At 44.8% G+C, this 27,508-nt stretch overlaps 2 protein-coding genes across 6 annotated transcripts in view; one reads left to right on the top strand and one right to left on the bottom strand.

Moving 5' to 3' along the window:
• The window catches only part of LOC109879926 (coronin-2B), a 90,380-nt gene extending 84,947 nt beyond the window's left edge, over nucleotides 1-5,433 (top strand). For both annotated transcript variants that reach the window (XM_031812934.1, XM_031812935.1), the window contains exon 12: nucleotides 621-5,433. In XM_031812934.1, coding sequence (XP_031668794.1) covers nucleotides 621-761 — 141 coding nt within the window. In that variant the 3' untranslated portion in view covers nucleotides 762-5,433. The remainder of the gene's footprint in view (nucleotides 1-620) is intronic.
• anp32a (acidic (leucine-rich) nuclear phosphoprotein 32 family, member A) lies at nucleotides 3,254-9,988 on the bottom strand. Of its 4 annotated transcripts, none has more exons than XM_031812936.1 (7): nucleotides 8,467-9,986; nucleotides 6,059-6,208; nucleotides 5,792-5,914; nucleotides 5,299-5,494; nucleotides 4,915-5,027; nucleotides 4,605-4,653; nucleotides 3,254-4,442 (listed from the first exon to the last, which is right to left on the bottom strand). In XM_031812936.1, the coding sequence occupies exons 1-7, from the start codon at nucleotides 8,518-8,520 to the stop codon at nucleotides 4,375-4,377; spliced, it is 753 nt and encodes a 250-aa protein (XP_031668796.1). In that variant the 5' UTR covers nucleotides 8,521-9,986; the 3' UTR covers nucleotides 3,254-4,374. The 4 variants fall into 4 exon arrangements, with proteins under 4 accessions (XP_031668796.1, XP_031668797.1, XP_031668798.1 ...); XM_031812937.1 differs by having other exon boundaries at nucleotides 3,254-4,439; nucleotides 8,467-8,713; XM_031812938.1 differs by lacking the exon at nucleotides 8,467-9,986 and adding an exon at nucleotides 6,806-7,426.
• Nucleotides 9,989-27,508: the final 17,520 nt, after the last annotated feature.

Genomic DNA, 27,508 nt, shown 5'->3' on the forward strand with positions numbered 1-27,508 from the left:
CCTGATCCCTCTATTCTGTAGTTCCTGGGGATGTTCTACAGGACACTAGGTGACCCTGATCCCTCTATTCTGTAGTTCCTGGGGATGTTCTACAGGACGCTATGTGACCCTGATCCCTCTATTCTGTAGTTCCTGGGGATGTTCTACATGACGCTATGTGACCCTGATCCCTCTATTCTGTAGTTCCTGGGGATGTTCTACAGGACACTAGGTGACCCTGATCCCTCTATTCTGTAGTTCCTGGGGATGTTCTACAGGACACTATATGACCCTGATCCCTCTGTTCTGTAGTTCTTGGGGATGTTCTACAGGACGCTATATGACCCTGATCCCTCTATTCTGTAGTTCCTGGGGATGTTCTACAGGACGCTATGTGACCCTGATCCCTCTATTCTGTAGTTCCTGGGGATGTTCTACAGGACACTAGGTGACCCTGATCCCTCTATTCTGTAGTCCCTGGGGATGTTCTACAGGACACTAGGTGACCCTGATCTCTCTATTCTGTAGTTCCTGGGGATGTTCTACAGGACGCTATGTGACCCTGATCCCTCTATTCTGTAGTTCCTGGTGATGTTCTACAGGACGCTATGTGACCCTGATCCCTCTATTCTGTTCTGTAGCTACTGAGGATGTTCTTCAGGCAGCAGGAGGAGCTGAGAAAGCTGAAGGAGGAGCTGAACACCAAGGACGTTAAAATACGCCAGCTGGAGCTGGAACTCAACAACCTGAGGAACGTCAGCCCCGTTGGAAACAATGTCTGACCTCTGATCTCTAGCTTATGGCACCACCATCACCACCATGCCACGTCCAGCGTCCTCCCTTCCTTTCATCGTGTATCATTTGTACTTCCTGTTGCAATTGATAATGTAATAGCCACCGGATAATGTAAATACTGATTATAACGTTTGTGTAACAATTTTTGTTATCGATAATGTCATCATATTGACATCACTGTTAAATCCCTCAATTGATAACATAATAACCAACTGGTAATGTATTTTATTGATATAAGATTTTTTTAAATTCTGTTGATAGATGTATCCTGATATCCGGTTTGGTTTCATTATGATTAGTTATTACATCATCACTCGCAATACACCCCTCCCCCCTATTGCAGAGCACCATCAGTGTATCCCAGGGGTCCTCACACCCCACCTGCCATGTCATGCCATGCCCCTCTGAGTCCACCTGGCAAAGCCTTTGTCATCACCCAGAAATGCCACCCCCAAATCCTCCAACCTCCACCCTGCTATCGCCAGAGACTAACCTGGGGAAAGAGATTGACTTCCCCCTTCTCCACCAATCCTCCCCCATGGTCTACCCACTGCAAACCAACTCACAGCAAAGCTGCAACATCTCAACCTCCACCCTGCTATTGCCAGAGACTAACCTGGGGAAAGAGATTGACTTCCCCCTTCTCCACCAATCCTCCCCCATGGTCTACCCACTGCAAACCAACTCACAGCAAAGCTTCAACATCTCAACCTCCCAGTGGAAGAGTCTTCTGCTAGTTCCAACTACTGTGGATGATGCGTTTTACAGGGACATGAATGAAGATTAGTTTTACAGGGACATGAATGAAGATGAGTTTTACAGGGACATGAATGAAGATGAGTTTTACAGGGACATGAATGAGGTGTATTTCAAGACAGTTTTTTTTTCTTCATCTCCTAAGAATGTGTTGTCTGTAAAAAGCTGCAGCTCTGGCTCAGCCTGGCATACAGCAACCCAGATGTAGTCTTAATGGGCAGTTTGTCTGTCGCCTCAGTCATTATCTTTAGGAGAAGTTTTGTTAGAAAATGTATTATTGTTACTATTTATTTGTTATATTTGATGTTTCTAGCTAACTCTTTATGCAGAAACATTCATCTCATGTCTTTGGGAGAAATCGTGGTCATGAAAATGATGGCTGACACACTTGTGGCTGAATTATGTTTTCACCCAAATGGTGGCAATTTGTCTGAGACCGTATACTCAAACACATCCTGTATTCTCTTAATTGAATCGACACCATACTAAAATCTGGTCAATTGGAATATTAGTCAACATGAAATTAGGTTATGTACGTAACAGTACATCAAACCTGAAATATTATTATAATATTTGTCTTTATACCTTTCAGCTATGAATATTCTATTTCAGAAAGTGACCAACATTGTTAATCTGTGGTGTTCCACATGATCCATTCCTCTCAAGTTAAGACACTCTGATATTTCCTGTAGTTCAGGTTACCTATACCATACCTCTAGAGAGGAATCATATGTACCATTTCCTGTAGTTCAGGTTACCTATACTATACCTCTAGAGAGGAATCATTATATGTACCATTGTCATAATCAGTAACATACTCTGCAGGGGTTGACTGACTAAATGAATGAAACAGCGATATTACTTACACAAGGTAATTATTTACATCTTTACCCCTAACATATACCTTGTAAAGACCCCCCCGTCCCATCAAATGTTATACTGTAATCCTTATCCAATGAAGACACCTAGGAAACAAATGTAGGTAGAGTAGCGTGGTTACCAGGTGTTTCATTTTGCTTTAGCAAACTCCCCAGGCATTCGTTGTCATGCCATATGGACATTGGAGAAGTTGCCTTAAGCTCTTACAGGTGTGGGTGGCTAGCACCAGGCTATAGGCACAGCACCCGGTGGGCATCTAGACTGGCAACAGTGAAGGTGAACATGGTGGATAAGGTCAGGTCAGCCCGTAGAGAATGACAGAGGTCTCAAGTGGCCTAAAGGAGGGGATTCACAGTGTGTTGCTCTGGTGAACACGCAGCAATATGCAAGGTGAGTGAAAAGCGCTGCAGTATTGTTGGAATGGGAGGATAACAAACCATTTGGTGGAGATGATGATGATGGCCTATAGGTGTAGTAAATATTGGTCGATAACCATCTAAATGCCTAGTTGTACTATGTGCTGATGAAACTGTGCAGAATGACAATTCTCTCAGAAAGACAAAACTGTGTACTGGGTCAGTTAGCCTACAATACATCCTGTTTCACCTCATTGATCTACAAGTCCCAACAACTAATATCAATTTGTCAAGTTAATGCAATGAGGGGATAAACCAGATGATTCCCTTTCAGCCTGAACTACCAGGGTTCTCCACATGATGTCAGTAGTAGGCTGCAGTACATTAGGAAGCTGGTACAAGGTAGCACAACCATCTGGGATGATCAAAAATGCTGTCAACTATTAGATGACGATATAAGCAATTCAGAAAAGACCACAAACCACAACTTGTATAAAAAAAAATATTTATTGAAGTGAAAGGGAGGAAATCAAAAGTTTGTCTCATGGTAAGGAATTAGCTTTGATGACAGTGGGTTAAACATGTAAGGGAAACATGACTGAGGTAGGTCTATCTGACCATGAACTGCCCTATGGTTTAAGAAAAGAAAATGCAAAAGTTGTTTTCTTTGCACATTGCCCAGCGGTGTATTATATAGGTGGGGAACGAATATGGACTCGAAGAGTTGGACAGCAATAACAAATTTGGATTCAGTGAGTATTTCTGTGAATATAATTTGGTGAAAATGGAAATCGTGTACCAGATTCAATTAGCCTATTTTAGGGTACGGCTGCACAGATATTCACTATCTTACTACAGTTCACCGTTACAATTAATTAAGTGTAAATGTCTGCCATTATCAAAGAGTAATAGAAAAAAAATAGATTTGGTCAGTATTTACAAATAACAGGTCATTTCCGAACTATCAAAGCTAGGGGTTAAGGAGAAACATTGTGACAAAGGCAGACATTCTTTACTCTGCTTAAAAAGATGCCCTGTATACAGGCCATTCTATGAACGTTTAAACACCCGTTCCATGATGAAAACAGCACATACAACGACACACGGATGACACCACAAAACGCTTCATGTCCACTGAAAGAAAAAGACAGCGAATAAGAAAAGGGTATAGGAAACTGTCATACTTCAAATCCAGTAGTCGACTTTAAAATCTATTTCAGACATGCACTTCTAAAAGGTTTTTTGGTAAGTTTGTCTCTTTAAATACATAAATCATCATCAGAAATCTGTTTACACAGAAGGTATCAATATCACTGAGAAAACAAAACCTTTATAAAGCTTAGAGTTAATAATATCGGGACTTTTAGGAAATGTTCTCTTCTGCCCTTCCAGTGGTTTGCAGGGGACAGATATGAGTAGAATACAAGGAATCAAAAAAAGGTTTAAAAAAAAATAATAAAATGTCAACTTGTTTCCTTACACCAACCCTTTACCCAGCTGGCCCATGACACTACCCATGACTACTGCAATATATGACAACTGACAAATACAGGGGGGGTACAAGGTTAAAACAGTCTGATCAGAACATAGCTTGGTGGTCAGCACATCTTCAGTCATCTTCCTCCTCCTCTGCTTCCTCGTCTAGATCCCTTTTCCTCTTCAGACCTCGTTCCTCTTCTAGGAAAACAAGTCAATGGTCACGTTCAACAGGAAAGCATTCACTTTGGTTTTTAAGTAGACGTGTTATTATTATTTTTTTATCAGTCCCAATATCAAAGCTACACACGATACTGTGACCTTGTGCATTTGGTGACAGCAGTGAGATTCCACCACACTCACCTTCGTTATCCTCATCACTCTCCTTGCCGTCCAACTCCTCCTCTTCCTCCTAAGAGGAGACAAATGCAGATCAGAATCTCCCTTGTCATGTGCCCTGGGTCATATTCAAATAATGATGTCACAGTGCAGTGGTTGAGATGCACCTTCTGGTTAGTAAACATCAGCCCAGTCTGCATCACTTTAAGGGAGGTATAAGATCATTTTGTGTGGCCCTTTATTCATTTAAAAAATAAATGTAAATCATTGAACTTATCATGCAGGCGTCGATCAAGATAAAAGTATCATTGCAGCCCCATCCTCAAAGTCTCACCTCTCCACTTAGGTCCTCCTCTTCCTCTTCTTCACCTTCCTCATCGTCATCATCCTCCTCTTTTCTTGGTGGGGCATCTTCATCCTCATCCTCTTCCTCCTCCTCGTCTACCTCTGTAGTTGAAAATAGAATTAGCCTATTAAGGTGATCAAAAAAATGCATAAGGGCCACTACAACAATAGTTATAACGCAAGTCATTCACTGCAGCCACTTGGTATAATACCGTTGTTACAAAAGGAATCGTTGAACAACAACATGAACATAATTACCATTAGAAAAACACAAAAGGTCATGTCAGAGCTCTATTGAGTTCAAATCCATCTGTCAAATCAGATCAGAATATTATTTACCAACATTTTAAATAGTATGGATCTTAAATCGTACCGTCACTGTCATCATCATCATCCAGTCCCTCCACATAGGCCTCTGCATCCGAATCGGGCGCCTCCTTGTCATCTTTGTCATAGCCGTCGAGGTACGTCAACTGGGGGAGGAGCTTGAACACGTTGTCTCTGTAGTCGTTGAGGTTGGTCACCTCGCAGTTGAACAAGTCTAAGCTTTTGAGGGTCTCTAATTTTTTCTGTGAAAGGAGAGAAGTCTTGATGATGAAATATGAATATTTAGGCTTAGTTTGTTTTCTTTAATACTGACTACTCCAACTAGATTAAAATATACACTATGGAGGTTTAGTTGCTAATTGTTTACCTCAAAGCTTTACATATAAGTCATGGAGGTACATTTGATGAATGAGGTATTTCTGGACAATGTTATGTCCATTTAGGGTTCCCTTTCAGACCCAATAGCACCTTGAGGCAAGAGTTCAATATAGTATATATACACACAGAGCTACTATGTTGTCATGACACCCGCTGCATACCAGAGGTTCTATCGTGCTGAGGTCTTTCATTTTGTTGCCACTGAGGTTTAGGTGTGTGAGGTTCGGACATTTCTCCGCCAGTACGTCCAGCCCACCTGAGATCCTGTTGTCGCTGAGTTCAAGCTGAGGAGAAAATAATGCAACAACTGTATGAGCAGAGTAATCATAACAGAACATCCATAAAACTGATTTTCACTTTACTGCACAAAGTGCTAATAGCATGGCAACAATAATACTTTTTATTTTTTTATTTTTTAGAAAACCAACTTTTTTCAGCTTGTTCAGCTTCGGCAAGTTGGAGACCGACGTCAGCCCAACGTTGATTGTGCTTAGAAATTCCAACTCTTCAAATTCATCTGTGAGGCCCTCAATTTTGCCTTCGTTTGAGCGACAGTTATCAAGCACCAGTTCTTTCACCTGGAAAACAAGAGGAATAGGAAATGTAAAGTGATTCTTTACTCCAAATCTGTAACTACAGTATGTCTGTAGTTTGAGGGAGGGCGGTCCCAAAGCAACAGAGTCTGCATAAAGCTATATTTGACAGCAGAGGAGGCTGGTGGTAGGAGCTATAGGAGGACGGGCTCATTGGAATGGCCCGGAACGGAACGCTATCAAACACATCAAATCCACATGTTTGACTCCGTTCCATTTATTCCAATCCAAAGAGCCTGTCCTGCTATAGCTCTTCCTACCAGCCTCCTCTGACACTGGTCTGGTGCAGAAACAGATGGTATGTGTTGCTTGAGCTTTAAAGAATTGATCATTTATTAAACATAGTAGTCAGAATCTGGGTGGTAGTTTCAGGTAACTTGTTTGTTCCACGGATCACTATTTGGTAAATACATGGAGGTGATTTCTCACAGGAACATACATGTAGTAATGTAGTAATACACATTTAGATTGAACTCACATTAAACATATCTGATTAATATGATAGTACCCAGCTTGTACACTCCTCTGCAATTCACACATTTTGGGGACACAATGCAGACTAATGTTTTGCACAGGACTCACCCGGATTCTCATTAGTGTCCTAAATGGACAATGACCAATATTCATATTTTAAAATTGGTGCCACTGCTTGTATTCCATTGCCATAGTCCCACAAATTAACCCAACCAGCTCATAGGCAAAACACAGACACCTCTGGTATATTACATTTGCAATGAAAACAACTTCTGTTCACGGTTGAAATTAACATTATGCTGAGTGGACACCATTGGCATTATATTATACCCTGGTTTAGACCATCTGTGCTGCTGGTGAGAGCCAAATCCGAAAATTATACACGTACTACGCACGTAACAAATTCGACTAAATGGGGGGTAAACTACGCACAATGATCGACGTGTGGGTGTATTTTGTCGATTTTCATTGCTCTAAAAGCGAAAACAACCTGCTACGAGTCGTGCAATGGGTCATCAAGCGAGTAGGAGGGGCTGCCGATTGGAAGTTGGCTGGGTTGGCAGCAGGCGTAAGAAAACCAATCGTTACATTATGGCTTACTCATAAAGAGTTGACGATTTGGATTGTAGCCTACTGCAATATGTTTAAAGGTATGCAGGAAAAAGTTGTTATCGTTCGTGTTCAATGAACGCACAGCAATGTACACGGTATCTTCGATAGAAACCGTTGCCTTTGTTTCTTGGTAAAATGGCGGCTTGTCCTAGATCTTGAAACTGGAGCACCGCAGCCCGAAATTGCCTGTCGGTTTTTATGTGCTTAGCTTGGCAGAAAATTATTATCTTGTTTGATACTGAAACCAGGGTCAAACTCATCGTTTTTCAAGTGGGAATCCAAGCATGCGAATAGCCTATGCAACCAAACGAGTTATAATGTAAAACATTGTAACATGCTTTTTTGATTCTTATTCTGTCAATGCATGATATTCTCTGGATGTGCACCTTGTTTAGAATATGAGCCGAGAGATGTTTCTTGAGACGTGATAACCTGCACTAAAATCCTAGGACGGACAAAACCTTTTCATTGCGGTTTTAAATTAGTTGTGTAGGCTATGTACTTAACGTTACTAAGACCTAGGCTGTTATAACAAATACAAAAAGTAGGCCTAGCCTACCATGCACGGTAAATATAGCCTTCCCAACGAACGATACACACGTCTATTTGACAGTCTAGGAATATGGATAAACAATCCGTAGACAGACCAGATCGGTTACCAAACCATTTCCAATAGGTATAGCCTGTGCTGCGTAATAAGTTATGAGCGAGCAATCGCCAGGGTACAAAAATCAAGGACATTGTGTAGCCTATGCATGCGCTAAAATAGTAACGTTAATTGTATGAGAACTGACCATGAATTAGCTGAAAAGAGGCTATGAATGCGCCTTGTTGATGGGAAGGGAAAGGGCGCGTTCAGGACTACAAAGTTACCATTAGACAATATGGCTCACGCGTGCCTTTTAAATACAGATATGAAAATTAGGTGTATTGGTGCATTATCACCAACTGCACTTTCAGACATGCTTCCTTCTAATCGTTTTAAGTTGGCTACGAAGTCTAGAGCGGCAATTACGGTGATAAATATCAGCAACAATGTAACACAAACTGCTCCGGTGAAGGCAACATTGCTAACTCACGAAAAAACTTTGTAACCCTTTGCATATCACACCATCATTAAAACAATTGCAAACAATACGATCTCAACGTTCGCTTACATCAGATGGCGTGCGATTCCGCAATTCTAGATGAATTCTTTTCTTCATATCCATCTTGAGAAAACCAGTCCACCGATTTTATAAACAAAGTATACAGACGTAAAAGTATTTTTTTTTATACTGAAATTGCAACTACTACTCCTTGAACAGACTGCTGTTGTTCATTCAAACTTGATCTCCTCGGTAGGCGGGAATGTGAGTTGGGATTGTCGTCACCATTGACCAATTACAATCGCCAACAAAAAGGGGGACAGGATTTACAAAAGATCACCCACCAATAAAAGGCGATTATAAAATTGGGTGGGGTTTTCTACACAATGTTTGGTTGTATGTTCAGTATTTAAGTTGACATCCAAAGTATGTACACATCAACATTGAAATCTGTCCATCAGGATGTACTTAGCACACAACTAAATGATGAAATGTGGCTTAATAGTGAGGATCCTCCTTAGCAATTCATTTAGATATTGTCAAAATGTTGCCTTAATTTTGAATTAGGTTATGGACACCTTCAATGATGGGCTAATTACGCACGCAAGTGCGGTGCTTAAAACCTTTCAATCGACGTTTTTGACATCTTCCTCATTTTATCATTGTGAGTTTCGGCGAGTCTGCTGCCAACATCATTTTGGCTTTGGGCCTTGGCCACAACATAATTATATAAGTACGCCGTTATGCACTAGACTCATGGAAAACTCAAAGCCCCGTTTCCCTACACAGGCTAATGAAGAACGAGCAGCATGCAACTGCGGCAACATCTGGTGACATGTAAGCCTAGCCGTAGTGGTTTATGCATAGCCAAACTCCCGTTTTCTTTTATATCCAAGAATGTGTGGAATGCAGGATTGTTGCCACCAAAATTTATTGACACACCGAAACCACTCACACATTACAAAGCGGTCGCATCAGAGACCCCCATTGCCGCCATTACATGTGCAGGATTGAAACAATGGTCTCACCGCATATCCCAACCAGCTACTGCAATTGTGTAGGTAGGCTACAATAGGCTACATTGACTTCCGCATCTCTTATGAACCAACAATCATGCATTGGTGATGGAGAAAAACAAGGTCACCTGACTTGGCTACGCCGGCGCCATCTTGCCAGCAAAATGCAATACAGTGAAATGTAATTTATTGATGATTAAAACGAACAAAAATCATTAACATTACCTATCATTGAGGTCAGTTCTGTATGGCGCTCCGACATTGCTTTAAAAAGCATGGAAAACGTAAAGCTTTGCGCGCTACTAATTGTTTTTTCTCAAATGCGCCGACTTTGCTGGCTGAGAGAACACATTTGATGAGAATCTGTCGCTCATGTCATGCACATTTCAGGTAATTTCGTTCTCGACAGTCTTCTTCCACTTTCCTGGCCAGTTTCCGCACCGTGCCTGCAGGATCATTTGGAACCATTTTTGGGTATTGCTGTTTGTCGCATTTGCCAGCACCATATTTCCGCTGGGTGTGTCCCTCTGACTATATGCCCTTGTTCTGCCTTGAATGTGAGAAGAGAACTGCATACTGCGTGTTTCTTGTGCGCAGAGCAGTTTTCCACGTCGCTCGACCTTTCCCGCAACCATCTCTCCCTCCCTTGCTCTGAATCGAGCTCAAACTCAAACATTTCCGCTTGAGACTAGGGGAATAGGCAGGCTCGTTTGTAGGAAAATAGCAACACCAGGTAACTCTATCAGGTCAGGTTGCTCTGATGAGGTGTACATTTGTAGCAACATCGTATTATTATCATGCCGTTTCATAGTAGCCTACTTTTGTAAACGCATTACAGAAAGCCTACTTCCTATGAAGAGGAGTGGCCGGTTTTGGTTACACGAGGAATATGTTTCCTAAATAGCTAACACTTATGTAGCTAAGGCTAAGCTGTACCCAAACATTCTAATTTCTAGGCTTCTATTACTAAACAGTATAACTCCAGTAGGCTACTTTGTAGGAATGACCTTGTTACTACACAGGTATACGACAATTGGAGGAAATGTAAAGTGCATTCACAGGCATACATAATGCAGCCTGTATGCTATCTTTAACGGCACTCTCCCATCTATTTTGGTTTGAACTGAAACAACGTTACAGGAGTAGCCCCCTGGCACAATATGAATACAGGTTGAATGGTGGCCTAGAGAAATGAACATTTACGAGTACTACGTGTGTATGAATGAAAGATGCCACTTCCCAAATGTAATGTTTTAATTCCAAAGGCCCAGATGCATTGCAGTCCTTCCTCCTACCTAGCAGGTCATATAACTGAGTGTGATGTGGTCATTTTGATTCAAGTTGATTCAGGACCTACACAAAGACAGTTTTGTAGCCTATAGGCCTATACTAAGAGCTTGGGATATATATTTTATTTTTTACATAGGCCTAGTTGTCATGTTGCAACTAGCTTGACTAGATACATTTAGCTTCAATAAGCCTATCAAGCTCATGTATTCACATTTAGTTGAGTTCATTTAGGCTGTTCAGTCACAGCTGCACAGCTCCACACCATTGCCATCTAGTGGTGGATACAGTGCCTTGCCTACTTTATATCTATGTAGCAGACAGGCAGCATTACGTAATTATTATATATCAGCAGGGTATGATATTTCTTATATAAGAGCTGGAAACACCAGAAGGAAATGTGCCAGCCCAGTATGGCTGCAAGAGCACAACTTTAAATTGTTGGGGGTAACATAGTAATTATTGGAGGATGATGCAGCCATGTGTTTTTATTTAACCAGGCAAGTCAGTTAAGAACAAATTCTTATTTACAATGACGGCCAAACCCGGACGATGCTGGGCCAATTGTGAACCAGGGCCTGTAGTGACGCTTCTAGCACTGAGATGCAGTGGTGCCATAGACCGTTTGAACCAGGGTCTGTAGTGACGCCTCTAACACTGAGATGCAGTGCCATAGACCATTGAACCAGGGTCTGTGGTGACGCCTCTAGCACTGAGATGCAGTGCCATAGACCGTTGAACCAGGGTCTGTAGTGACGCCTCTAGCACTGAGATGCAGTGGTGCCATAGACCGTTGAACCAGGGTCTGTAGTGACACCTCTAGCACTGAGATGCAGTGCCATAGACCATTGAACCAGGGTCTGTAGTAACGCCTCTAGCACTGAGATGCAGTGCCATAGACCATTGAACCAGGGTCTGTAGTGACGCCTCTAGCACTGAGATGCAGTGGTGCCATAGACCATTGATCCAGGACCTGTAGTGACGCCTCTAGCACTGAGATGCAGTGCCATAGACAGTTTGAACCAGGGTCTGTAGTGACGCCTCTAGCACTGAGATGCAGTGCCATAGACCATTGAACCAGGGTCTGTAGTGACGCCTCTAGCACTGAGATGCAGTGCCATAGACCGTTTTAACCAGGGTCTGTAGTGACGCCTCTAGCACTGAGATGCAGTGCCATAGACTGTTGAACCAGGGTCTGTAGTGACGCCTCTAGCACTGAGATGCAGTGCCATAGACTGTTGAACCAGGGTCTGTAGTGACGCCTCTAGCACTGAGATGCAGTGCCATAGACTGTTGAACCAGGGTCTGTAGTGACGCCTCTAGCACTGAGATGCAGTGGTGCCATAGACCGTTGAACCAGGGTCTGTAGTGACGCCTCTAGCACTGAGATGCAGTGGTGCCATAGACCGTTGAACCAGGGTCTGTAGTGACGCCTCTAGCACTGAGATGCGGTGGTGCCATATACCGTTTTAACCAGGGTCTGTAGTGACGCCGCTAGCACTGAGATGTAGTGGTGCCATAGAGCGTTGAACCAGGGCCTGTAGTGACGCATCTAGCACTGAGATGCAGTGCCATAGACCGTTTTAACCAGGGTCTGTAGTGACGCCTCTAGCACTGAGATGCAGTGCCATAGACCATTGAACCAGGGTCTGTAGTGATGCCTCTAGCACTGAGATGCAGTGGTGCCATAGACCGTTGAACCAGGGTCTGTAGTGACGCCTCTAGCACTGAGATGCAGTGGTGCCTTAGACCGCTGCGCCACTCGGGAGCCTCTCTTCTGGTAAAATTATTTTACTACAACACTATACTTTGTCAGGCCTCAATATGTTCAGAACTATTCTCTACCCTAAGGCTTTAAAGTTGACCTGCTGGCTTAAAAAATACTTAAAATGTTCATCCAGAAATCAGACATTTCACACATAAGGTCTAAAAATTAACAATCTTTCACTTTGAAAGTATGTTGTCCTTTTTTATGCACTAGACCAGTGGTTCCCCACATTTTTCGGTTACTGTACCACCAACTGAATTCTGCTCTGCCTGGAGTACCCCTGAAGTACCCTTTCATGTGCATTTACCAGTAAGCCTATGGTCTCATGAGTCTTCTCAAGGGCCCCCGGTGGATAGACCAGGTACCCCCAGGGATCCTAGTAGCCTTGTTTGAGAACCACTGCACTATACCATATGTAGGGATTATTTCTATCCACTAGATGGTACCTTAGGGTAGAGAATAGTTTTGAACATAATGAGACCTGACAAAGTATAATGTTGTAGTAAAATAATTTTACCAGAAGAGGGGGGTGTTGATGAGGAAACAAGATTATGGTGAAAAGCGTCCTTATAAACAAATAGAGGGAACACATACCCCAAAACATTTGTGAGGAGCTGACCAACGGAAACAAAGTCACACACTATGTATAGTCTACTATCAAACATGTAATGTTAGTAACCAGGGAAGTGTTCTGCAAATTATTATTCATTCAGTACATTTAGAAATGTCCAAATCAATGACATAGTGTAAGATGATTAATTCTATAAATATTGGATCCTATGTCAGAAGATAAAGCTGCTAATTTTGAGGCATAACACTGATGTCACTTCCTTGTATATTTTGATAGTTATAACCTAAAGCTTGGGGTGTCAGTGGACTGTTCCTCATACCAACGTGGGATCCAGAGTTTGACTAAATGGCACAAAGATAATCTGCGGTTGCCGGTTTGAATCCCCAAACTGATGGGGGAATCTGGAGGGTCCTTCAAAATCCCATGAGCTAACTACCGCCATTGTGCCCTTTAACCCCAAAACGGGTCCAGTCTGTCCCTTGTTCTGACCCCTACTTCTCTATGTGTATATACAGTACTGCATGTGTACGCCCACCTGGGAGAAGGGGATATACAATAGATATTTCTGTTGCAATATGGACTAATACAGTTCTCTTATAAGAGGAGAGAATTCTCTCCGTCCACCACATGTATGGTAGCCTATATATGAACTATTTGAATGTCATACCAACACAACAAATCTTCTGACCCCTATTTTGCTAAATAATTAGCTGAGGATCCTCTTCTGCTAAATTCAAGTGATGTGCATATCTGAGAACAATGGTAGGAGCCAGGAGAAGGTTCTACGGTTCACGGGATAACTCAAGTTGCTCTACATTCATTATTCATATTAATTGATTCTGGCAGTTTTGAGGACAGCGCCTTGTAATGCAACACCCATGGAGGACAGGGATGAGAAATGCACACTAATTTCCTTTGACATGCATACTAAAGAGCCCATTTAATAGTCACACGACAAACTTGCACACAAGACCCTAGTGAAAGGAAATGTACATCTTATAGTACAATGGTTATAAACCCACTACCCCAGTGAATGTTGTCCAGTTCTCTTGTTTTTGTTTAAGTTGATACATCTCCCTATCACGGCTCAGGAGAAGACCCAGATGCAGACCGTTTCAAAGTAACAACAGTTTATTACACAAACAGGGGCAGGCCAACGACAGGTCAGGGGCAGGCAGAGGTCAGTAATCCAGAACAGAGTCCGAAAGGTACAGAACGGGGGCAGGCCAACGACAGGTCAGGGGCAGGCAGAGGTCAGTAATCCAGAACAGAGTCCGAAAGGTACAGAACGGGGGCAGGCCAACGACAGGTCAGGGGCAGGCAGAGGTCAGTAATCCAGAACAGAGTCCGAAAGGTACAGAACGGGGGCAGCCCAACGACAGGTCAGGGGCAGGCAGAGGTCAGTAATACAGAACAGAGTCCGAAAGGTACAGAACGGGGACAGGCCAACGACAGGTCAGGGGCAGGCAGAGGTCAGTAATCCAGAACAGTCCGAAAGGTACAGAACGGCAGGCAGAGGTCAGTAATACAGAACAGTGTCCGAAAGGTACAGAACGGGGGCAGGCCAACGACAGGTCAGGGGCAGGCAGAGGTCAGTAATCCAGAACAGAGTCCGAAAGGTGCAGAACGGCAGGCAGAGGTCAGTAATACAGAACAGAGTCCGAAAGGTACAGAACGGGGGCAGGCCAACGACAGGTCAGGGGCAGGCAGAGGTCAGTAATCCAGAACAGAGTCCGAAAGGTACAGAACGGGGGCAGGCCAACGACAGGTCAGGGGCAGGCAGAGGTCAGTAATCCAGAACAGAGTCCGAAAGGTACAGAACGGGGGCAGGCCAACGACAGGTCAGGGGCAGGCAGAGGTCAGTAATACAGAACAGAGTCCGAAAGGTACAGAACGGGGACAGGCCAACGACAGGTCAGGGGCAGGCAGAGGTCAGTAATCCAGAACAGAGTCTGAAAGGTACAGAACGGGGGCAGGCAGAGGTCAGTAATCCAGAACAGAGTCCGAAAGGTACAGAACGGGGGCAGGCCAACGACAGGTCAGGGGCAGGCAGAGGTCAGTAATCCAGAACAGAGTCCGAAAGGTACAGAACGGCAGGCAGAGGTCAGTAATACAGAACAGAGTCTGAAAGGTACAGAACGGGGGCAGGCCAACGACAGGTCAGGGGCAGGCAGAGGTCAGTAATCCAGAACAGAGTCCGAAAGGTACAGAACGGGGGCAGGCCAACGACAGGTCAGGGGCAGGCAGAGGTCAGTAATCCAGAACAGAGTCCGAAAGGTACAGAACGGGGGCAGGCCAACGACAGGTCAGGGGCAGGCAGAGGTCAGTAATACAGAACAGAGTCCGAAAGGTACAGAACGGGGACAGGCCAACGACAGGTCAGGGGCAGGCAGAGGTCAGTAATCCAGAACAGAGTCTGAAAGGTACAGAACGGGGGCAGGCAGAGGTCAGTAATCCAGAACAGAGTCCGAAAGGTACAGAACGGGGGCAGGCCAACGACAGGTCAGGGGCAGGCAGAGGTCAGTAATCCAGAACAGAGTCCGAAAGGTACAGAACGGCAGGCAGAGGTCAGTAATACAGAACAGAGTCTGAAAGGTACAGAACGGGGGCAGGCCAACGACAGGTCAGGGGCAGGCAGAGGTCAGTAATCCAGAACAGAGTCCGAAAGGTACAGAACGGGGGCAGGCCAACGACAGGTCAGGGGCAGGCAGAGGTCAGTAATCCAGAACAGAGTCCGAAAGGTACAGAACGGGGGCAGGCCAACGACAGGTCAGGGGCAGGCAGGATGGTCAGTAATCCAGAACAGAGTCCGAAAGGTACAGAACAGCAGGCAGGATGGTCAGTAATCCAGAACAGAGTCTGAAAGGTACAGAACAGCAGGCAGGATGGTCAGTAATCCAGAACAGAGTCTGAAAGGTACAGAACAGCAGGCAGGATGGTCAGTAATCCAGAACAGAGTCCGAAAGGTACAGAACGGCAGGCAGAGGTCATTAATCCAGAACAGAGTCCGAAAGGTACAGAACAGCAGGCAGGATGGTCAGTAATCCAGAACAGAGTCCGAAAGGTACAGAACAGCAGGCAGGATGGTCAGTAATCCAGAACAGAATCTGAAAGGTACAGAACGGCAGGATGGTCAAAAATGAGGAAAGCTGGAAAACAGGCACTAGTGCAAGACAGACACATGGAAAACCCACTGGTAGACTTGACAAAACAAACTGGCGACAGACAGAGAACACAGGTATAAATACACTGGGGATAATGGAGAAGATGGGCGACACCTGGAGGGGGGAGGAGACAAGCATAAATACAGGTGAAACAGATAAGGGTGTGACACCCAAAGCAGCTGCAATTAGGTTTACTAAATCATTATTTTGATAGCATCATTATTCAAAACCATTGATTATAATCTATTGTATGTTACCAAGGTGTCACATCCTGATCTGCTTCACCTGTCTTTGTGCTGATCTCCACCCACTCCAGGTGTTGCCCATCTTCCCAATTATCCCCAGTGTATTTATACCTGTGTTCTCAGTCTGTTGCCATTTCGTCTTGTCAAGCCTATCAGCGTGTTTTTCCCCTGTGCTCTTGATTTTTCTGGTCTCTGTTTTCTAGCCCTCCCGGGTTCTGACCTGTTCTGCCCTGACACTGAGCCTGCCCGGCTGCCCTGACATTGAGTCCGCCTGTCTGTCTGACCATTCACCCTGCCCAACCCCCTTTCGGACTCTGACCTGGTTAATGAACTTCTGCCTGTCTTCGACCTACCTATTGCCTGCCCCTTCTATTCTACTGAATATCAGAGACTCTAACCATCTGGGTCTCTCCCTGTGTCGTTACACAAGGTCTACATATTATATGGATCCCCCCCTGTACTTTTCAGGAATGGGGGCACAAGGCCTTGTATAACCACGTCTCTCTGTTATATTGATGTTGGGGAATATCGGTGTGTTCAGCCTATTTTGATGAATACTTTACATCCCATCACTCTGGCATCAAGGTGGCTCCTCTTGCTAGATGCCGGTGGGCTGGCATATCATTGAAAGGTCCAGAGCAACATTTGTCATTTGCTGGTGACATTACAATACAGCAGCACCCACATCTACCTGGGTAACCAGTGTTGTTATATTCTCACCTAATCAAATAGCAGCCCCTGGAGATCTGCCAGTAGCACACAGGCACCACATCCCACATTCTCAATCAAACTATAGCCCAAGTCTCAATCAAACTATAGCCCAAGTCTCAATCAAACTATAGCCCAAGTCTCAATCAAACTATAGCCCAAGTCTCAATCAAACTATAGCCCAAGTTTCAATCAAACTATAGCCCAAGTCTCAATCAAACTATAGCCCAAGTCTCAATCAAACTATAGCCCAAGTCTCAATCAAACTATAGCCCAAGTCTCAATCAAACTATAGCCCAAGTCTCAATCAAACTATAGCCCAAGTTTCAATCAAACTATAGCCCAAGTCTCAATCAAACTATAGCCCAAGTTGAATTGGAGGTGCCACTCAGAAGATGTTTAATTTCTGGTTGAGTGAGGTATTTTTTTGATCGGGAAAGCAACTCTTGTTGGAGAAAGAGAGAGAGAGAGGAAAGAAACTGTTGAGAGATTGAAAGTTGAAGAGGGGACTGTAAGAGAGCAACAGTGATTGTAGGAGAGGTGTGTATAGAGGTAGTAGATAACAGTGATTGTAGGAGAGGTGTGTATAGAGGTAGTAGATAACAGTGATTGTAGGAGAGGTGTGTATAGAGGTAGTAGGTAACAGTGATTGTAGGAGAGGTGTGTATAGAGGTAGTAGATAACAGTGATTGTAGGAGAGGTGTGTATAGAGGGAGTAGATAACAGTGATTGTAGGAGAGGTGTGTATAGAGGTAGTAGATAACAGTGATTGTAGGAGAGGTGTGTATAGAGGTAGTAGATAACAGTGATTGTAGGAGAGGTGTGTATAGACTATACTACTGCTACTCTGTTGTATTAGCCTTTACCTTTCTCTCTTGAGTTTTAGCAGGGAAAAACAGATGGCTAGATGGATTTGTTTTTAAGGAGAGGCAAAGAAGGTCTAACATGTGGTATATGGAGATTTACTCATTCCAACTCAGCCATCTAACATGTTGTACTGTATATAGAGATGTACCCTGTCTCTCTCTGCCTCCCTCTCTCACTGTCTCTCTCCGCCTCTCTCTCACTGTCTCTCTCTGCCTCTCTCTCACTGTCTCTCTCTGCCTCTCTCTCACTGTCTCTCCCTGTCTCTCTCTCACTGTCTCTCTCTGCCTCTCTCTTACTGTCTCTCTCTGCCTCTCTCTCACTGTCTCTCTCTGCCTCTCTCTCATTGTCTCTCTCTCTCCCTGCCTCTCTCTCACTGTCTCTCTCTGCCTCTCTCTCACTGTCTCTCCCTGTCTCTCTCTGCCTCTCTCTCCCTGTCTCTCGCTGTCTCTCTCTGCCTCTCTCTCACTGTCTCTCTCTGCCTCTCTCTCACTGTCTCTCCCTGCCTCTCTCTCACTGTCTCTCTCTGCCTCTCTCTCACTGTCTCTCTCTGCCTCTCTCTCACTGTCTCTCTCTGCCTCTCTCTCACTGTCTCTCTCTGCCTCTCTCTCACTGTCTCTCTCTGCCTCTCTCTCACTGTCTCTCCCTGTCTCTCTCTGCCTCTCTCTCCCTGTCTCTCGCTGTCTCTCTCTGCCTCTCTCTCTCCCTGTCTCTCACTGTCTCTCCCTGTCTTTCTTTGCTCTGTCTCTCTCTGCCTCTGTCTGTCTCTCTCTGCCTCTCTCTCTCCCTGTCTCTCTCTGCCTCTCTCTCTCCCTGTCTTTCTTCGCTCTGCGTTTCTCTGCCTCTCTCCCTGTCTTTCTTTGCTCTGTCTCTCTCTGCCTCTGTCTGTCTCTCTGCTTCTTTCCGTCTCTCGCTCTCTCTGCCTCTCTCCCTGTCTTTCTTTGCTCTGCGTCTCTCTGCCTCTCTCTCTCCCTGTCTTTCTTTGCTCTGCGTCTCTCTCTGCCTCTCTCCCTGTCTTTCTTTGCTCTGTCTCTCTCTGCCTCTGTCTGTCTCTCTGCTTCTCTCTGTCTCTCACTCTCTCTGTCTCTGCCTCTCCCTGTCTCTCTCTCTGTCTCTCTCCCTGTCTCTTGCTCTCTCGGTCTCTCTATCTCACTCTCTCTCTGCCAAGCTGTGCTTTTTTGTCTCCCTCACTGTCTCATCCCACCCTTCCCTGACACTCAGTCTCCTGAATACTCTTCAGAGTATGACTGTTGGAACATTAGTTGTGCTATTGTTATTGAAGGGCTTCTCATGGTTAAGATGTTTTTTGACCTGCTCTCATATAAATACGGGCTTCTGGTGTAGAACTGTTTACGTTATATATAGGTGTTAAGGATGTTGACTCCCCAAAGCTGATGATTCTTTAAAATCCAGAAGCAGGTTAAGCATAGTCTTGGACTATAAAGCACTTTACATGGAGAATCTCCATTGAACATGTCTTCTAGTCTAGGACTGAGATGAATCTGTGTCCAGGAAACCAGCCCATGATGTGATTCCCACTGTTCAAGATAATCCCCAACCATGTGGCCCTCAGCATCCCTTCACCCCTCCGTAAATGACTGCACAGACCCACCCATCAAGGGTGCATCCTATTCACACTGAGCTCTATCCAGAACAGTGGACCAATCCCTGGGACTAATGTTGAACATTCATTAACCTTCCTGAGATCCTCTATATCAAGCTTAGCTGGCTGCTCAGCTGTCTGCCAAAAACACACACACACACACACACACACACACACACACACACACACCCTGCCCTGTAGCTAATCATATTTTGTTAGAGCGGAGGAGGAATAAATAATGACATATTTACTGCTCACCGATCTGCAGTGGTTTCGATCACTAAGTGGACCGTCTTGATGTTAACCACAGGGTTGAGTGGCGTAGTCACAACCGACATTTGCACAGGGCCGGTACCAAATCCCTGCAGCAAGCTACCACTGTCTAGCCTTGTCCCAGGTCTGTTTGTTCGGTAGAGCCAACTCCTATGGTCGTTTGGCGCGTTCGGCATGGCATGATAATGACCATAGGAGTTGGCAGGACAGCACCAATAGATCTGGGTTCAGGCTCGGTCCGCCATCATCACAAGGCATCAAAAGACTGGGTGAATAACCTACAGCTATAAGGTGAAGAATGATAGGCCCGTTCTCTAACTGCTGTTAAAGTCTGGGATACTATTCCATTGTTGAATGTGTACTATCGATGCGTAATGGGGGTGTCAAATCATACCCAATACAAATATGACTTATGGAACATTTACACACGTTCTCTTTCAGTTTTACACCATGGCTCTGTCTCAGCCCCACAGTAGCTGTACTACTCTGCACAATCATGATGGCATGATTCCCTTTTATAAACAGCCTGGTTCACGGGGGGGGGGTCCTCTGAAGTTACAGCCATGGAGGCATCAAATCTTCAATTTCATGAAAGAAAGAGGCCTGCTCCTCTCACCGCTTTAGGTGTGAAAGAGACCTGCTCCTCTCACCGCTTTAGGTGTGAAAGAGGCCTGCTCCTCTCACCGCTTTAGGTGTGAAAGAGGGCTGCTCCTCTCACCGCTTTTGGTGTGAAAGAGGCCTGCTCCTCTCACCGCTTTAGGTGTGAAAGAGGCCTGCTCCTCTTACCGCTTTAGGTGTGAAAGAGGGCTGCTCCTCTCACCGCTTTAGGTGTGAAAGAGGCCTGCTCCTCTCACCGCTTTAGGTGTGAAAGAGGCCTGCTCCTCTCACCGCTTTAGGTGTGAAAGAGACCTGCTCCTCTCACCGCTTTAGGTGTGAAAGAGGCCTGCTCCTCTCACCTCTTTTGGTGTGAAAGAGGCCTGCTCCTCTCACCTCTTTTGGTGTGAAAGAGGCCTGCTCCTCTCACCGCTTTAGGTGTGAAAGAGGCCTGCTCCTCTCACCGCTTTTGGTGTGAAAGAGGCCTGCTCCTCTCACCGCTTTTGGTGTGAAAGAGGCCTGCTCCTCTCACCTCTTTTGGTGTGAAAGAGGCCTGCTCCTCTCACCTCTTTTGGTGTGAAAGAGGCCTGCTCCTCTCACCGCTTTTGGTGTGAAAGAGGCCTGCTCTTCTCACCGCTTTAGGTGTGAAAGAGGCCTATTCACCTCTTTTGGTTTGACCATTTCCCCAAACCTTCCCTTTAATATTTTAATCAATATAATAATAGGAATGAGGGCCAGGCGTGTAAACACCATTAAAATTCTCTGGTATTAAAGGGGCTTTCCTGATTTGCATGGCTTCTCCCTGTGTTTTCACTGACAGACTTAATTTGCATAATTTCAATTATCTTCTATTAAAAGGAGCCGAACTTTGCCAAACCACAATAACCTTCTCTTTTTAATTAATTAATTAATTCCCCCACACTCTAAAAAAGAGACGTTCCACTCTCAATCTGTGTTGGCGTAATGTACAGTGCATTCAGAAAGTATTCAGACAGCTTAACTTTTTTCCACATTTTGTTACGTCACAGCCTTATTCTAAAATTGATCAAATCGTTTTTTCCCCCATCATCAACCTACACATAATACCCCATAATGACAAAGCAAAAACAAGTTAAGATTTTTTTGCAAATTTATGGAGAAAAAAAATCTGAAATATCACATTTACATACAGTAAGTATTCAGACCCTTTACTCAGTACTTTGTTGAAGCACCTTTGGCAGCGATTACAGCCTTGAGTCTTCTTGGGTAAGAAACTACAGGCTTGGCACACCTGTATTTGGGGAGTTTCTCCTCTCAAGCTCTGTCAGGTTGGATGGAGAGAGTCGCTGCACAGCTATCTTCAGGTCTCTCCAATGATGTTCAAGTCCAGGCTCAGGCTGGGCCACTCAAGGACATTCAGAGACTTGTCCTGAAGCCACTCCTGCGTTGTTTTGGCTGTGTGCTTAGGGTCATTGTTCTGTTGGAAGGTGAACCTTCGCCCCAGTCTGAGGTCCTATGTGCTCTGTAGCAGGTTTTCATCCAGGATCTCTTTGTACTCTGCTCCGTTCGTCTTTCCCTCGATCCTGACTATTCTCCCAGTCCCTGCCACTGAAAAACACCCCCACAGCATGACGGTGCCACCACCTTTAAGTGCTTTTTGGCAAACTCCGAGCGGGCTGTCATGTGCCTTTTACTGAGGAGTGGCTTCCGCCTGGCCACTCTATCATAAAGGCCTGATTGGTGGAGTGCTGCAGAGATGGTTGTCCTTCTGGAAGGTTCTCCCATCTTCACAGAGGAACTATGGAGCTCTGTCAGAGTGACCATCGAGGCCTCCTGAGTGGCGCAGCAATCTAAGGCACTGCAGTGCTAGAGGCGTCACTACAGACCCTGTAAATAAGAATTTGTTCTTAACTAACTTGCCTAGTCAAATAAAGGTTAAATTAAAAGGATTGTAAGACTTCCTGGTCACCTTCCTGACCAAGCCCCTTCTGCCCCGATTGCTGTTTTTTTGTATTTTTGTTTGTTGAATTTTTACCCCCTTTTTCGTGGTTTCCAATTGTTAGTAGCTACTATCTTGTCTCATCGCTACAACTCCCGTATGGGCTCGGGAGAGACGAAGGTCGAAAGTCATGCGTCCTCTGATACACAAGCCAACCAAGCCGCACTGCTTCTTAACACAGCGCGCATCCAACCCGGAAGCCAGCCGCACCAATGTGGCGGAGAAAACACTGTGCTTTGGTTAGCGACCTTGGTTAGCGTGCACTGCGCCCGGCCTGCCACAGGAGGTGCTGGTGCGCAATGAGACAAGGATATCCCTACCGGCCAAACCCTCCCTAACCTGGACGACGCTAGGCCAATTGACCTCCCGGTCGCGGCCGGTTGCAACAGAGCCTGGGCGCGAACCCAGAGTCTCTGGTGGCACAGCTGGCGCTGCAGTGCAGCACCCTTAACCACTGCACCACCCAGGAGGCCCCCCAATTGCTCATTTTGGTTGGGCGCCCAGCCCTAGGAATGATAGAGGCCACTGTGTTCTTGGGACCTTCAATGCTGCAGACATTTTTTGGTAACCTTCCCCAGATCTGTTCCGCGACACAATCCTGTCTGAGAGTTCTATGGACAATTCCTTCGACCACATGGCTTGGTTTTTGCTCTGACATGCACTGTCAACTGTGGGACCTTATATACACAGGTCTGTGTCTTTCCAAATCATGTACAATAAATATAATTTACCACAGATGGACTCCAATCAAATTGTAGAAACATCTCAAGGATGATCAATGGAAACAAGATGCACCTGAGCTCAGTGTTGAGTCTCATAGCGAAGGGTCTGAATACTGATGGAAATATTCCTGTTGAGTCTCATAGCGAAGGGTCTGAATACTGATGGAAATATTCCTGTTGAGTCTCATAGCGAAGGGTCTGAATACTGATGGAAATATTCCTGTTGAGTCTCATAGCGAAGGGTCTGAATACTGATGGAAATATTCCTGTTGAGTCTCATAGCGAAGGGTCTGAATACTGATGGAAATATTCCTGTTGAGTCTCATAGCGAAGGGTCTGAATACTGATGGAAATATTCCTGTTGAGTCTCATAGCGAAGGGTCTGAATACTGATGGAAATATTCCTGTTGAGTCTCATAGCGAAGGGTCTGAATACTGATGGAAATATTCCTGTTGAGTCTCATAGCGAAGGGTCTGAATACTGATGGAAATATTCCTGTTGAGTCTCATAGCGAAGGGTCTGAATACTGATGGAAATATTCCTGTTGAGTCTCATAGCGAAGGGTCTGAATACTGATGGAAATATTCCTGTTGAGTCTCATAGCGAAGGGTCTGAATACTGATGGAAATATTCCTGTTGAGTCTCATAGCGAAGGGTCTGAATACTGATGGAAATATTCCTGTTGAGTCTCATAGCGAAGGGTCTGAATACTGATGGAAATATTCCTGTTGAGTCTCATAGCGAAGGGTCTGAATACTGATGGAAATATTCCTGTTGAGTCTCATAGCGAAGGGTCTGAATACTGATGGAAATATTCCTGTTGAGTCTCATAGCGAAGGGTCTGAATACTGATGGAAATATTCCTGTTGAGTCTCATAGCGAAGGGTCTGAATACTGATGGAAATATTCCTGTTGAGTCTCATAGCGAAGGGTCTGAATACTGATGGAAATATTCCTGTTGAGTCTCATAGCGAAGGGTCTGAATACTGATGGAAATATTCCTGTTGAGTCTCATAGCGAAGGGTCTGAATACTGATGGAAATATTCCTGTTGAGTCTCATAGCGAAGGGTCTGAATACTGATGGAAATATTCCTGTTTTTTTACTGTTTCTTTTTAAACTGCAAAAACCGTTTTTGTTTTGTCCTTATGGGGTATTGTGTGTAGATTGATGAGGATTTTTAAAAATGTAATCCATTTTAGAATAAGGCGGTAATGTAACAAAATGTGGAAAAAGGGAAGGGGTCTGAATACTTTCCGAATGCACTGTTTATCACAGTGGAGTAAGGTTGATTCAGTTAACAGTAGTACTAACCAAGCCTTTTACATCTAAATAACTTATAGAATTCATTATTCAAAGAAATACAGGTACATTTTCTAAGTGGTTCTAAGTGGTTCTAAGTGGTTCTAAGTGGTTTCTAACGTCCAATAGACGTTGAAAAGCTTACCGTGATATTATTTTTCTTTAGTGATGTTTCTGAGTTTACGTGCAGTTAGGATTCTTGGCGACAATACTTGGAACATTGCCATAGAAGATAGTTCTAATTCATCAGAGAGCTATTTTATGGTCCTCCAGGCTAGTTCCCTACTGGGCTCGGAATCTATTTTAAAACTCATGTTGCTGTAATTCAACAAAATGGGCAGAAGAATGGATTGTGTTTGAGGCTTGAAGCACTGAGACACAGATGGACTCATCTGAAAGACGTGAGGGGGATTTCATATTTTCATTGTCAGCTGACTGAAAAGATTCTATCTGGAGGCCATGTTTTATTTAAATCCTTTCATTCTCCCCCCGCTGCCTGTCTGCATAGCTACTGAGAACAGTGAACGTCAGCAGTGAGATCACACCAGTGGAGGCTGCTGAGGGGAGGACGACTCATATTAATGGCTGGAATGGAGTCAATGGAATGGTATCAAACACCTGGAAACCACGTCTTTGATGTGTTTGATACAATTCCATTGAATCCATTGCATGAGCCGTCCTCCCCTCACCAGCCTCCACTGGATCACACAGTATGGATAACTCTCTATCATCTGTACACAAGCAGTGATAATCCTCTTTGACACACCTTCCACTTCATCACCCCGGTTACCGCCTGCCTCGGAGGAGACAAACTTCATCACCCCGGTTACCGCCTGCCTCGGAGGAGACAAACTTCATCACCCCGGTTACCGCCTGCCTCGGAGGAGACAAACTTCATCACCCCGGTTACCGCCTGCCTCGGAGGAGACAAACTTCATCACCCCGGTTACCGCCTGCCTCGGAGGAGACAAACTTCATCACCCCGGTTACCGCCTGCCTCGGAGGAGACAAACTTCATCACCCCGGTTACCGCCTGCCTCGGAGGAGACAAACTTCATCACCCCGGTTACCGCCTGCCTCGGAGGAGACAAACTTCATCACCCCGGTTACCGCCTGCCTCGGAGGAGATAAACCAAGGAGCAGCATTTGCATGGTAAATGTGATAGAAGAACACTTCTTTAAATTTTTTTCATTCTCTGCATAAACATGAATCAGGGAGACAGCCTCAGGCAGACACGCCAGTGGTCCTCAGAGACCCAGCCCTCCTCCCGCTGGCAGGCAGGGCGGGTGGGCCCAGCAGGGTAAAGGATGACTGATCTGAGGAGTAGGAGGAGGACAGACGGCTTTTGAGGAGCTGTGTGAGGCTGCGAAGCCAATCCCCCTGACGCTGACGCCTCTGACGCCTGGATCTCAGAGGCGTCACCCAGAGAGACTAATGGGATACGCTAGTGTAGCAGGCAGCTCTCTGGTTTAACATGCAGTGGATGTGAACTGATTCTAAACACCCACTCACTTCAACAACCCAGCGGCCCAACAGGGACTGAGCTGGTACTGGACAGAACGGAAGCAGGAGACCCAGGCACAGACTTTTTGAGTGTCAGGTTGATGCTGTAGATTAGAGATGAGATTGTGTCCGATAAAGCAGGGTCTTAGTTCAGATCTCACAAAGGGCTGCTTCAGCATTTCTGAAATGAAGAAACTGAGATGAGTAGGAGGACTAGGCCCTAGGTGATCAGAATAATGAAAAGGTGTTCCCACTGAATTGGCTACAATACTGGCTTAAGCCACGACCCACTACAACAACCAGTCATTTTTTAAATGGAACCTTTATTTAACTAGGCAAGTCAGTTAAGAACAAATTCTTATTTACAATGACGGCCTACACCGGCCAAATGCTGGGCCAACTGTGAGCCGCCCTATGGGACTCCCAATCACTGCCGGTTGTGACACAGCCTTGATTCAAGCATTTCGCTACACTCTCATTAACATCTGCTAACCATGTGTATGTGACAAATAACAATGTGATTTGATTTGATACAGCCTGGATTCAAACCAGGGCATCTGTAGTAACGCCTCTAGCACTGAGATGCAGTGCCTTAGACTGCTGCGCCACTCGGGAGCCCACCATTGGGGAGACAAATAAGGTTATGATGCTCCGAGTCAGGAGAACAGTTAACTGAATACTGCCATTTCCAGACCTCTTTGTATGAATTCAGCGATGCCAAACACCCTGACTTAGTCAGGTGTAGCCCACGTTTTCACCCATATATTCAGTGGTATAAAGTACTTCAGTAAAAATACTTTAAAGTACTATTTAAGTAGTTTTTTTGGGGTATCTGTACTTTACTTTACTATTTATATTTCTGACCAAATGTACTTTTACTTCAATACATTCCTATAGAAAATAAAGTACTTTTTACTCCGTACATTTTCCCTGACACCCAAAAGTACTTATTACATTTTGAATGCTCAGGCAGGACAGCATTATGGTCCAATACACGCACTTATCAAGAGAACATCCCTGGTCATCTCTACTGCCTCTGATCTGGCGGACTTGTGTGTATTGTGTTATTGTGTGTAAGTGATAACATCAAGTAAAACTGAAATAACCCAAAACAAAATAGAAATACCCATTAACAACCATCATATAGCTAAACACACATGTTTCATTTGTAAATGATGTTTGAGTGTTGGAGTGTGCTCCTGGCCATATCCGTAAAAAACAAGAACACTATGCCGTCTGGTTTAATGTAAGGAATTTGAAATGATTTATACTTGAACTTTTGATGATACTTAAGTATATGTAACCCTCCTGCTGTGTGCTTATTTAACCCTCCTGCTGTGTGCTTATTTAACCCTCCTGCTGTGTGCTTATTTAACCCTCCTGCTGTGTGCTTATTTAACCCCCCTGCTGTGTGCTTATTTAACCCTCCTGCTGTGTGCTTATTTAACCCTCCTGCTGTGTGCTTATTTAACCCTCCTGCTGTGTGCTTATTTAACCCTCCTGCTGTGTGCT

This window comes from Oncorhynchus kisutch, unplaced genomic scaffold (assembly GCF_002021735.2).
Source record: "Oncorhynchus kisutch isolate 150728-3 unplaced genomic scaffold, Okis_V2 Okis03b-Okis08b_hom, whole genome shotgun sequence".
NCBI classification, from domain to species: Eukaryota; Metazoa; Chordata; class Actinopteri; order Salmoniformes; family Salmonidae; genus Oncorhynchus; species Oncorhynchus kisutch.